This window comes from Abrus precatorius, unplaced genomic scaffold (assembly GCF_003935025.1).
Source record: "Abrus precatorius isolate BTA unplaced genomic scaffold, Abrus_2018 Scaffold6, whole genome shotgun sequence".
In the NCBI taxonomy this organism is placed as follows: Eukaryota; Viridiplantae; Streptophyta; class Magnoliopsida; order Fabales; family Fabaceae; genus Abrus; species Abrus precatorius.
In genome coordinates, this window is record NW_020874406.1 from 539,801 (window position 1) to 552,639 (window position 12,839).

The following is a 12,839-nucleotide window of genomic DNA, read 5'->3' on the forward strand; positions in this document are numbered from 1 at the left end:
GAGTCCGGTGCTGATCGTCTTGATTACCTAAAAAATGAATAGATTGGATTATAAACCAATCTATTTTATTTTTTTAAAATTAATTTAAATTTGATTTTAAAATTTAGATTTAGTTTAAAACTGATAAAAATATACTATAAATATTTTTATATTATTATTATTAAATTATTATATTAAAAAATTTAAATTTAATAATAACTAATATAACATTATATTTGCATATATATATATATTTTATTTTTTTTTGTTAAGCATTAATATTTTATTAAAGATAAAATATGAGTATAAAGAGTATTTTAACCAATTACATCTCTATAGGAATTAACAATACATGTCAAGAGAATATTTGTATATATTTTAATTTATTAATAACATATATTTTTTATTTTTATATTTTATTAAATTAATAAATATTTAAATATATTTTAATTTTTATCATCTATCAATCACATAAACTAACTATATAGATTGAATTTTAAACTATTTTATTATATTTTTTTAATCAATTTAAAAGTAATATTAAAATTTAAATTTAGTATAAAATCAATTTTAAATTTAATTTTTATTAAAACTAATTTTAAATTTAGTTTTACTTTGAATTAATTTTAAATTTAATTTTTAACAAAACCTAATTTTTAATACATTTGTAAATTTTATTTTTAAAGTTAAACTAATTTATTATATGTAACATTGCATTAAATTAGTGCATTTTAAATTTTTTTAACAATATTTATTAATTATGTTATATTTTATAGAAGTTTATAAAATATTAATTATTTTTTTTTTGTTGATGATGAAAGTTTAAATTTAAAACCTATAAAAATAAAAATAAATATAAAAATAATAATAGTAATTAATTTAAAAATATTTGTTATATTTTAATATCTTTAATATAATATTATATTTTAAAAATATTATTTTAAATATTTAATTTTAATTATAAGAACTAAGATTAATAAAATAATAAAATATAGTTATGATAAAATTTTGTAAATTTATATAATACAGAAATTTGATAAATAAAAATATAAAATAATATTTTTATATATATGAATTTAGATAAATAAATAAAATTTAATTTTAGAAAATAAATTTAGACATTAAATTAATTAAACAAATATAATTAATCAAAAAATTAATTTAATATAAATCTAAATTTTTTTTAACTAATTTAATATTAGTTATAGATTGATCGTAAAAAATTGAATCCTAACTAAAAAGAAAGAAAAAAAAAAAAAAAAAAAAAGCTCACCGTGCATAAGTATAAACTTAAAAACAAAAAAACGTAAATGGGTCCCGCAGGCCCTAAAGATGCTGCCGCTGCCCCTAAGAAATGGTTATCTTTTTCTTTTTCTCTTTTGGTCAAACTAAGAAATAGTTTTCAAACAGCCGTGTCTCCATCTTTCGAACCAGATTTTGGACTTTCTCATTGGGCCTTATTGTTATGCTGCTCTAGTGCCCCGAGAGATCCAGCCCAATTGCCTTATGATAATAATTAATTTCCTGTTTTAGAACATACATTTGTAATAGAGCCCTTGGAATGCTTGGATGAGATGAAGGAATTGTAATAAATAAATAAAAGGCCTAATTTCCTTGTAGCCGATCCACGCCACTATATAAACACACTTTCTCACGCTCACCACTCCACTCAACTCAATTAAGATTAATAAATGGCTTTGGAGGCTGTGAATTGTGGTAGCGCCATGACGTACGAGGAAGACGAGGTTGTTGAAGCATGGGCGAAGGGGAAACGTTCTAAGTCCTCTAAACGACCAACAGAGGAAGAGTACATGGCTCTTTGCCTCGTCATGCTGGCTCACGATCACAATCACAGTCACAGTCACAATCACAGGTGCACTCTCTGCAACAAAGCCTTCCGCTCTTACCAAGCACTCGGAGGGCACAAGGCCAGCCACCGCAAACCCTCTTCCGACAAAGCCACCACCGCCCGAATAAGAATGCACCAATGCTCCATCTGTCACAAGGCTTTCCCCACCGGTCAGGCTTTGGGTGGCCACAAACGCTGCCACTATGAGACTCAGACCCACCTTCCTTTTGACTTGAATTTGCCGCCACCCAAGAAGCCAAGTTTGCTTTTCGGTGCACCACAGTGAATATATATCAATTCGTTAATCTTCCCCTTCCCCCCCACCCATTCTATACTCATTTCTACAATTCTCATTTTGTAATTTCCATAATTCTCTTACAGCCCCTTACTCACTCCGTCATCTGTTCAATTGCGTCTTAATTTTTATATTTTTTCATCTTTCTTTCTAACACAAACACGGTACGTTCTGAGATTAAATCACATATATAAATTACACTACAACTTCTTATTACGTTTGTATGGTTTACCAATATTCTTATCTCTTTTTTAATTATAATGTGATATTATTATATTAATAACTAACTTTGAATTTATCTTGTTTAGTTTGTTCTGAACATGAATTTAATTTTAGTATACGCTCTCGTTCCGTTGTTTGTTAATTGTATATATACATATGATCAACCAAATCGATAAGCAACAATCGTTCATATGATTTCGATTTCTCACATATTCATTCAAGTACATGCAATTCCGTATCATCCCCAAAAGGGAAGTAAAAGTATAAAACGCATTGAGAGAAATGGAGAAAACTTGAAATGTGACTGTGTCGAAAGACGCCAAGGTGGGAATCAAGCGTGTAAATAAGTGAAGTGGTAAATGGGCATTTAATACTACTTTACTACACATTTATTTATTCTTTTCAGTATGAAATACCATAATTGGGAACCAAAGTAAGTACGCAAGAAACTTCTTATTGAGGAAAGGTGTCCGTAATAGAGAAACTCAATCCTATTTTCAAGTTACACTGCTAGGTAATTAATCTGCCATCATCAATGGTAGGTGGCACTGAAACCATAACTGATTGACCGGAAAGTTTGATTAAGTCAAGGTCTTTTTTAATCAAAATTCATAATCAAATGGTGGAGGTTTTTTTTTTTCTCTTTTGAGTCAAATTTTCTCTGAGAAAAAGAAAAATACACTGCCGCGTGAACAACGCAGGGATGGCAGGAAGAAACAACCCATAATGGTGGTTTAATTGTTATTGTTAGGTCAAACTGATAGCTTAAATGAACCGCCCTCATGAATGAGGATTGTTGAAGTTTTGACAGATTGGAAAATAAGGCTCACTAGTTACTATCAGCTTCTTGGTAAATTCTAATTCAAGTCCCCTGTCTCACATTTAAGAGGGAAAGGGGAAAAAAAACAAGCAAGGGTAATGAAAGCACGGAAAAAACAATTAATTAGGCATTGACATGTTTGGCTAATGGTTAAGGTGGGTTTGTTCCTGCCTTTAATGCACATGTTGGTATCATTATACCGATTTTCTTGCACCTTTATCTTGTGGCTGAGGACGCTTGTTATTTGGTTGGCAAACTCTATCCAACCACTAATTAATAATGAGTCCTAATCTAAATTCAACGATAAGGTATTAGGTTTAGAGATGTAAATGTAATAACCTTGTTGTCATTTAAATAGATAAATTTTCTAGCATTAGAAAAATTAGGCTGTTAATATACTAAATAACGGCTAATATTGATGAAAAGGAGGGTATAAATTGGAAATTTGACAGTATTCGTGGGCAAGTAAGTTACTCATCAAAAAAATAATAAAGAGTTTTTGAAAAGAGTTTCCAAGTTATTGTCTCATAGAGATTATTTTTAAGTATCAAGAATAACTTGATTCGATTGTTTAAACATAACGAGATTGTAATACACCAAAAATAGAGCTTAATGTTAACAATAAATTAAAAGAACAATAATACAATGTATGAAAGAGATAAGATGAGATGAGCCTAGGACTTAGGGGTTTACCTACTACACTTCTTTATGTTCTAATTAATTTAATCTCGATATTGGTATTTAAATATTTACCAATCACTCATAATTAGTTCTATTAACATCCAATGATTATGCAATGTTAATATTCTTTTTCCTGAGCAAACACCCCCAATGATCATGCAAGGTAATTGGTCGAGAAAGCATGAAGATCCTATGAGTTTGTTAATTTAATAACGACTGAAAGAAAGGAATTAAGTGTGATTAACCTAGCCCCTTGTCTCGTTTTATCCTATAGTTCCATTAATTACACATGATACGATCGTCTACAATGCAACTAACTATGAGATGCTAAGGATAATCAAATCTTAACATACACAATATAATCCAATAGAATAAAAACCAAACAATAAAGAAAAACTAATACCAACATGAAAAGTAAATATCACACAAAGTTTGCAGTAAGATCCCCCATAGCTCTAGCTATGATATTAGTTACTCATAACAAAATAAACTATGAAGAATGTGATAAGTAAACCCATAACCACAAAGGAAAACTCAAACAAAAGAAACCCAGAAAGGTAAAAAATGAAGAGAATTCTCGTTCTCCGAAGGGTGCTCAATCACTTGTTTCAACTCCAAGAGAAAGCTCCTCGTCCTTGCCAATAGTTTCCAATGACTCTCAAATATGAGTTTAGTTAGAACTAAGAAGGGGAAGAATGTAACACCTTATATTTCTTTTCTCAGTATATGATGAATTTTCATAAAAATTTAAATGATAAAATAAATTTCTTTCAAAAACTCTCTAATAAAAAAAAAAAAAGATATAAGGTTCATAAAGTAAAATTTCATTAATTTATAAGTACTTTAGAAAAATAAAGATTATAAAATTTTCATTAGCAACAAAAAGAAATAGTAGTTTTATAACTGTTTCAAAAGAATGCTATAGAACTAAAAATATCCATTACATAACTCAAAATAACTAAGTCCTTTAGCAATTCTCATCCATCTATGCACTGTGAGTCTGGTACTACTCATCCTAGTTTCCTGAAAATGTTGTGTAAGGGTGAGTCTCTACCCTATTGATGAATCCATATTTTATTGGATTTTTACTTGTCATTTTGATGTTTCTTAATATAAAAAGTAAACTTAGGAAGTGTAAATAACATAAAAACATCATTTTGGTCAAATATCATAGGTTTCTTAATTTTTGGTTAATTTACATTGATTTACATAGATATAGTTTGCAATTTTGATCATTTGAATAATTGTGCAGGAATTTCTAGACTATTTCCATGGATTTTTAGCATTTGAGAAAGTTTGAGATGAAAGTGATCACTTTGGATCCTATAGTGAACACTACAGCAAGCTAAGTCTAGAAGGGCAGACTAAAGTGATCACTATGAACCTATAGTGACAACTACAGAGACCCATTTTGAAGAAGTGTTGCGCGTGCTTACTTTGGGACCATAGTAGACACTCTGGAGCAGCCAAAGTTATCACTCTGATACCAAGGTGACAACTCCAGAGAGGCCAAAAACACAGGACTTGCGCGTAAACAATATAGAGCGAGAGTAACTACTATAGAGCGCTGCGCGTTATCACTATGAAGCCAAAGTGATAACTCCAGAGAGGCCCAAATCACAGGACTTGCGCGTAAACACTATGGAGCAAGAGTAGCTACTATGGAGCGTTGCGCGTCATCACTATGAAACCATAGTAGTTACTTTGGACGAAAATTTATGCACTATAAATAGGATTTGAGAAATTAGGGTACGAAGCTTTTTACATAACTTTAGATTCTTTTGCCACTTTGGGAGCATTTTGCAGAGCTTAGGATCCTTGGGTGTCAGTCAAGGCCAATCTTAGGGTTTTACTTACAATTTCTCTTCATTTTCCTTTAATTCTTGCATTGATGATGTTGAATTTTCCTTGTTTTCATCTTGAATTTGTAACACCCATCCTTATGGAGGGCTAAATGTTGTTCGCAATCTAACACTAGCAAGTGCACTAAGATTGCAGCAAGTGATAAGTAAATTTAAGATCAGAATATCGTCTCCACAGGGAATTTAGATTCAAGTATCACTTCATAGAATTATAACCATTTAAGCTTTTTCGAAATTGTTAGGAATTTACTTCACAAGAATATCAGTATTAATTCAATTATGCCTCTGAACATTCAAGAACTTAGTTAATTGACAATCAGTTTCGCATAGCAATAGCCAAATGTTAATTGTTGTTAGCAATCTACACTAGCAAGTGCACTAGGATTGCAACAAGTGATGAGTAAAATTAAGATCCAAATATCGTCTCCACAGGGAATTTAGATTCAAGTATCACTTCATAGAATTATAACCATTTAAGCTTTTTCGAAATTGTAAGGAGAGTGGTAACATCTAATAACAGCAAACTGGAACAATTAAAAGTAAAATGAACTTGCAGAAAACAAAACAATGAACACACAATTATGTGATAACAGAAGGAGAAACCATAGCTAGGGAATTGCTTCACCAAAACTCCAATGTTTAATCAATAAAGTTCTGAATTAACAAGCAATTGGAAAGAATGACAATCAGTTTCACATTATACTATTTAGAGGTTAATTCCTTAACTCAGTGAACCTAACATTCAATTAAACCATTCTAATTCCTTAGATCTAATTCAATTCAATGTTGCTTTAAGTGTAAGAAACCAAAAGATTGCAAGATCAAAGTTCCTTATCCCTAAGAAAACTAAAATCTCGGTGATTGGTTCAGATCTGAAGAACAAATTCAATTTCCATTGACAAATGTTCCTCTGAATTTAGTTAATCAAATTTCCATTCAATTCACACGTGAAGTTCAGAATCAATCACTCAATCTATTCCAAAGCTTGAAATCCAGATCCAAATCAATTCAACATGTTCATTTCAGATCTACAATCCCTAACTATGAACGAATTACACAGCCATGGCAGTAGAAGAAGAAAAAGAAAGAGGAGAAGAGAAGAAGAAACTCAAAAACACCATGGAAGCTTGCTTCACTCCAAATCCTCTTCGTGAAGCTCCAAGATCTGAATCCCCACTCCTTTCTCTCACTTCCTCTAACCAGAAACTAACTAAAAAAACTGAAAATGAACAGAATCCCTTTTTTCTGAATCGCTTCTGGTATTTATAAAATTTCCCAGATTTTCACGTCATCACTTTTATGAGAAATAGTAGTTACGCAGAGAGTTTTTGGTTGCGCGTTAACACTTTTCCCAGAAATAGTGGCCACGCGCATTTTCCTGATATTGAGAGCTCTCTGGAACTATCACTCTTGATGATAAAAGTGACAACGCAGAGCCAAGGTAGTTGCGCGTTATCACTTTTTCTGATAAAAGTGACTACGCGCAGCTCGCCAAGTTGAATACTCTCTGGAACGATTACTTTTGATGACAATAGTGGTTACGCCTAGGCTTCACTTCTTCTTTGAGCTTCTGAAGTGATCACTTTCACTGACAATAGTGATCACGCCCAGTCTGCAATTTCTTATTCTTGAGTTTTTGGAGTCCAGACTTGCTTCTTTCCTCTTCCTTGTCATCAAACTTCCATGAATATGATCCTTGCTCAATTTATTCCTACAAAAACAAGATTAAAAACTTAATTCCTAAGCAAAAATTTCACAATTGCTAAAATAACTACATATGTAAACAAAATTCAATTCCTTCTCTTTTTCTAAGTTTTTCTGCTTTCTTTATATATTTTTCTTATCATTTGTGTTAGAATTATGCTAAAATATCAGTCAAAATATGGATTTATCACTACCCCAAACTTGAATTTTTGCTTGTCCTCAAGCAAATCAAATTAAACCAAGGGTAAGTTCCTCCATTTTCAAATTCAATTAGCAAACTGCTTTTCTCAGATTTTCCAATTTCCAATTCTGTGTTTTCTGCAAAATTTTCAATCAAGTTGTTTATCCAAATACTCATCATGATATTCCTACTGCATAATCATCATTGAGTAAGAATTGCTACCTAAGTTTATATATTTCATCAAAATTCATGTGAGTACAATTAATCAACATGATCACATCTCACTTGGAAGTGTTTCTCTCATCACTCAATAGTGTTTGGGTGCTGTTTTCACTCTAAATCATCAATTTCACTGCACTCTACCATATGCTTGCCCAATTTCTCTATCTCCTCTGCTTAGTACAGCCAATCACACATCAAAAGGACTTTTTACAGTTTATAACAGGGCTTAGGTTAAGGTAGATACTGAACAAAATAAGAAACAAGTTGCAATTTCAAAAGATCAGAAGCATTTTGAGTGAATGACTTTAAAACTAGTCTGGTTTAGCATCAATTCACATTAAATTCCTCAGTTATGCAGCAGACTAATTGTTTTTGTGCAGCAGAATTTTTATTTTCCTTTTTCTTCTTCTCTGCAACAGTTTACTGCTAATTTCTTCTTTTTAATCTCTATTTTGCTCTTTTCAACTCAGATTCTATTTTTCAACAGTTTACCGCAACATGTTTAACTCTTCCATAGTTTTGTTGCATAATTTTTAATGTTTCTGCAGCACTTTTGTTCTTTCGTTCTGACTTTTTGAACTCAACTTAGATAGCTTTGCTACTCCCCTACCCCAAACTTAAAATTTTGCTTGTCCTCAAGCAACTTAATTTGATGCTACCCCAAACTTAGTTTTAAAACTCATTCTTGATTAAACTCACAATGCCTTTGATCAATTTGAATGGTAAAATTGGTTTTTCAGCAAGGCGTGTAAGGAAGTTAACTCAAGAAAAGGGAATATTAAGCTCAAAAGGGGTAAACTAGGGCAATTAATCATAAGGGAAGGCATTTTAGGCTAACTAAGTATATCAAACATGGCCTCTATCATGTGTGTGAGAACTGTAACATGCATATTCAATTAAGAACAAGGGCAAGTTCTAGAGAATGCAGTAAAATCTGATTAATCACACAAGGAAAGAAGTAGGTAGCTCAAGTCTCACTAGGCATTTATAAGTGATCATGTGAATTAATGAAAACACAATGCACTTTTCAGAAATATATGCACCTAGTGGCAACTGCCTCATTTTTGAAAATACAAGTGTGATCTCATTTTGAGAATGGGAAAAACAACTTAAAGAAAAATTTTCACACAGAATTCACAGCCAGCAGTTTATTATTTATTCTAGTATTTTGGTGTTTTTCAACAACAATTCAGTGTAATGTAAGGCTACACATGAATAAGAGGTAGAGAATGAAACCCCCCCTTTCATGGCAGCTTGTGCAAGAGTCACCATCCAATGTGTGTGAGTGTTGTGTGTGATATTCTCTGCACAAAAACACCAGATTTCCATTAACTCGCAGCAAGATAAAGGTAATTAGTTAAGAAGCTAATATAATTGCAAAATAGGTAAGTGAAAATTAAACCAAAGTGTACCAATTAGTGATTACAACCCAAAAAGTTTAAACTACCAGAAATTTAGAAGAATCTAATAACAGAATTTAAATTCCTAGACTAATCTTCTGCTGCATCTTCTTCCTCTGAGCTTTCCTCTTCAGAACCTTCTTCTTCTTCTTCTTCCACTACCTCTTCAAATGGTGGCTGAGGAAAGTGGGTTCTGTATATTGGCATATTCTTGAAAACAGAAGAACGAAGGCACTGGGCATTCTCTGCTAAGTCTGGAGTATGATACATTTCTTCTTTGGTCATTCCCAATTTCTGACCAATATTCAGCATAATACATTCCATTAGCATGACTCCAGCTTTGAGGCTATTATGCAGCTCAGTCTGCCTTTCAGCCAGTTGATTCTGCCCTTCAGCTAGCTGCTTCAGAGTGTCCTTCATCATCATTGGTTTCTCTTTCTTGAATTGTGAAGGAATTGGGGCTGCAGAAGTGCAGGGAACAGTTGCATAAATCTCTTTGATCAGAGCTGTAGAAATGGATGGTGCAGCTCTGATTTTCTCTTGATAATCACCAAACTCTACTCCTGCGTCTTCACAAAGTAGTGTAATTACTGAAGGAAAGGCTAATGAATCCCTTTTTGTCTTCAGTATTCCCAAGATACAGTCACTTATTACCTCTCCCACATCTATGTAGATGTTGGAGACTATGGCAAAAAGCAGAGCAGCCCTCTTCACAGCTAGTGTGGAACTATGTTTGACAGGCATGAACGAATTTAAAATAAACATGCTCCATACTTTGGCAAAGGGCAGAAGATTCTTGGTTACAATATGCTTTGGCTTCTTAGATTGGTTGAGCTCCCATGTGGTGCCTGGTTTCCCAATCCTTTCCAGAATTTGCACAAAATCAATATTTGGACTTTCCTTAAATGTTTTGAAGTCCAGCTGTGCAGCATGTTGTGCAGAATTAATTTCCAGCACCCTGTTGATATTTGCTGATGAGAAGTCAATTCTCATGCCTTTGACCATGGAGCTGAACTTAGGGGTTCCTTTCCCTTTAAACCTCATGGCATTGGCATAGAATTCCTGAGTTATTTCCCTCCAACCCAGGCCAGCTGTTGCACAGAAGAATTCCCAGCCTCTTTTCTGGATTTCCTCTTTAAATTCAGGATAGTTGTTCCCAGCTATTTGGAATGCTCTGTCAGGAACAATTTTTCTTCTTAGAATATTGGCTCTGAAAAAGTTTTCATGAGCCAAACTTCTGAATCTCGGATCATGTGTGGCTGGTGGTGAGGATCCTGAAGGTACAGCTGTTCTTGGTGGAGGTGATGGTGTAGGTGAGGGTGCAGGTGCAGGAGATCTGGTTGAAGGTGGTGGAGAAGGTGAGGGTGAAGATGTAGGTGCAGATGATCTTGTCTGAGGTGAGGGAGAAGGTGAGGGTTCAGATATCTGAATAGGTGAAGAGCTTGAGACACCATCAGTTCTAGCCCTTTTTGATGCTGCAGCTTGGAGATTTCTGCTGGATCTTCTTGTTGGGGTCATGGAATATGCAACTCGCTTCTTCTTAGGGGTGGTAGAAGATGCAGCTTGCTTCTTCTTAGGAGTGGTAGAAGATGCAGCTTGCTTCTTCTTAGGAGGACCCACAGGTGTGTTGAATGAAGTCCTAACCATTTTGGAATTTTCTGCATTGAAGGAGTAATTGTCAGTTAAAAATTTTAGAATCAAGAATAATCCTATACTACAAAAAATTTAATCAAGCAGTTTGCAGAAATTAAAATTTTCTAATACTTCTCATCATGCAATCTGCTAATAGAACCAACACGCAAATGCACAACTTATTCAAAACATGCAAAATCTAACAGTAGAATTTCAGAGTGCACACTCTTATCAATTATCAGGGTAACGCAGAAAGATAATTACATGCCTTGACCAAAATTTAGATATTTTATACAATGTACATAATAGATGCTCAACATTAATTCATCACATTCAGAGAAATTTAGATATTTCTAAGCTGAAAATTCAAGATGTGTTCACTATCATTAAAAATTAGGGTTGCGCAAAGCAATATTTTCAAGTTTCAACCAATTTTCAAATATAATTTGCAACCCAATCATTCTCAGCAAAAAGTTATTCCATCAAAGTAGTGCAGAATTACTTGTCCTGGTATTTTCCTAACATTTGATTGCATTACATGCAGTGTAAGTTTGCAATTAATCTCATTCAACAGTCTTAGCTCAAACAACTTTTCACTGAATTCTTTTTAGGTCATCCCAATTTTTGCAGAACTTTTATTCAATTATGTACAATGCAGATTCGAATGCTCCATAAATGACAGGGAAGACTTCTTCAGTGTATTGCTCCTACAGTGCCTCAGTACCCTATTCTACATTTTTCCAAGTTTGTGAACACAGAAAACCCTAGCTACAGTTACAGAGGGATGAGAGTAAGTGTACCTTGCAGGAAGATGTAGTATTGAATGAGAAATGCTGGTTGATTCTAGGTCAACGCACACAGAGAGTGAGATTTGCAGAGAAAACTTAGACAGAGATGAAGTTTCAAGCATGAAAAGTGTGTGTGCATGCTCAGGTTAGGGATTATATATGGTTACGCTGGGCACGTGACAATTTTTGTTTTTTCTAAAAGAAATGAACGTTGTAAAATTAATTGATCTCAGCGTAATCACTATTATTCAAAAGAGTGAATGTTCCAGAGAGTGAATTTTTCAGGGTGAGGCGCACGTTATCACTATTGCTGAGCAAAGTGATAACGCGCAGCAAAGTGATAATTTTTTTTCAATAAAAGTACTAACGCAGAGATATTAGAAGTTTACTTACCTGTGCGTAGTCACTCTTGACAGAAAAAGGAAGCGTTCCAGAGAGCTCATTTTCCCATCTGTCTCTGCGTGATCACTTTTATCAGCAAAAGTGATTGTTCCAGCAGAAAACCTCAAATTGCATTCTCTGCGTAGCTCCTTTTCTGCAATAAAGTGACTCCTCTCATTAATCAAATACCTCTAAAACCTCAATTAATTAAATTTTCACTCTTGAATCCATCAAATACACACTCTTCACATTGATCTCAGTTCAAGTATCTCAATTATGCCTCAGAAAATCAGATTCAGTGGACTATTCACATACATTATGCAGAAACTTCCAGAAGTTGGTAACATCAGATTATGCAGAATACTAAACTCTTAACTACACATTTACCTCATCAATTCTCAGATTAAGCAACAAATGCACCTCAGAAACTCAGATTCAGCAATATTTGTGTAGAATTTTTGCAGCATATCAGAAATTTACAGAACAATAGTATGGAAAATTCTAAAAACACTATAGAAAGCTTAAACTGGGTTAGAAATGTGAGTTGCCTCTCACAAAGCGCTTCTTTAATGTCACTAGCTTGACATTAGTTGTTCCTCACTCAAGAGGAACCAATTTCAAGCATGATATGTTTCTTGCAAACTCTTCTCCATGATAGATCTTCAATCTTTGGCCATTGACCTTGAATTCCCTTCCTGTTTTCTGATCTTCTATAAGAATTGCTCCAAAGGGAGAGGTCTCCTTTATTAAAAATGGTCCAGACCATCTAGATTTCAATTTCCCTGGGAACAATTTTAACCTTGAATTGAATAACAACAACTTG

At 33.3% G+C, this 12,839-nt stretch overlaps 1 protein-coding gene across 1 annotated transcript; it reads left to right on the forward strand.

The window, feature by feature from the left end:
* Positions 1–1,670: 1,670 nt before the first annotated feature.
* On the forward strand, positions 1,671–2,135 carry LOC113869798 (zinc finger protein ZAT10-like). The gene has a single exon (XM_027506274.1). The coding sequence runs from the start codon at positions 1,671–1,673 to the stop codon at positions 2,112–2,114; it is 444 nt and encodes a 147-aa protein (XP_027362075.1). The 3' UTR covers positions 2,115–2,135.
* Positions 2,136–12,839: the final 10,704 nt, after the last annotated feature.

Coding starts and splice junctions, on each gene's coding strand:
- LOC113869798 (XM_027506274.1), top strand. CDS start 1,671: ATGGCTTTGGAGGCTGTGAATTGTGGTAGCGCCATGACGTACGAGGAA.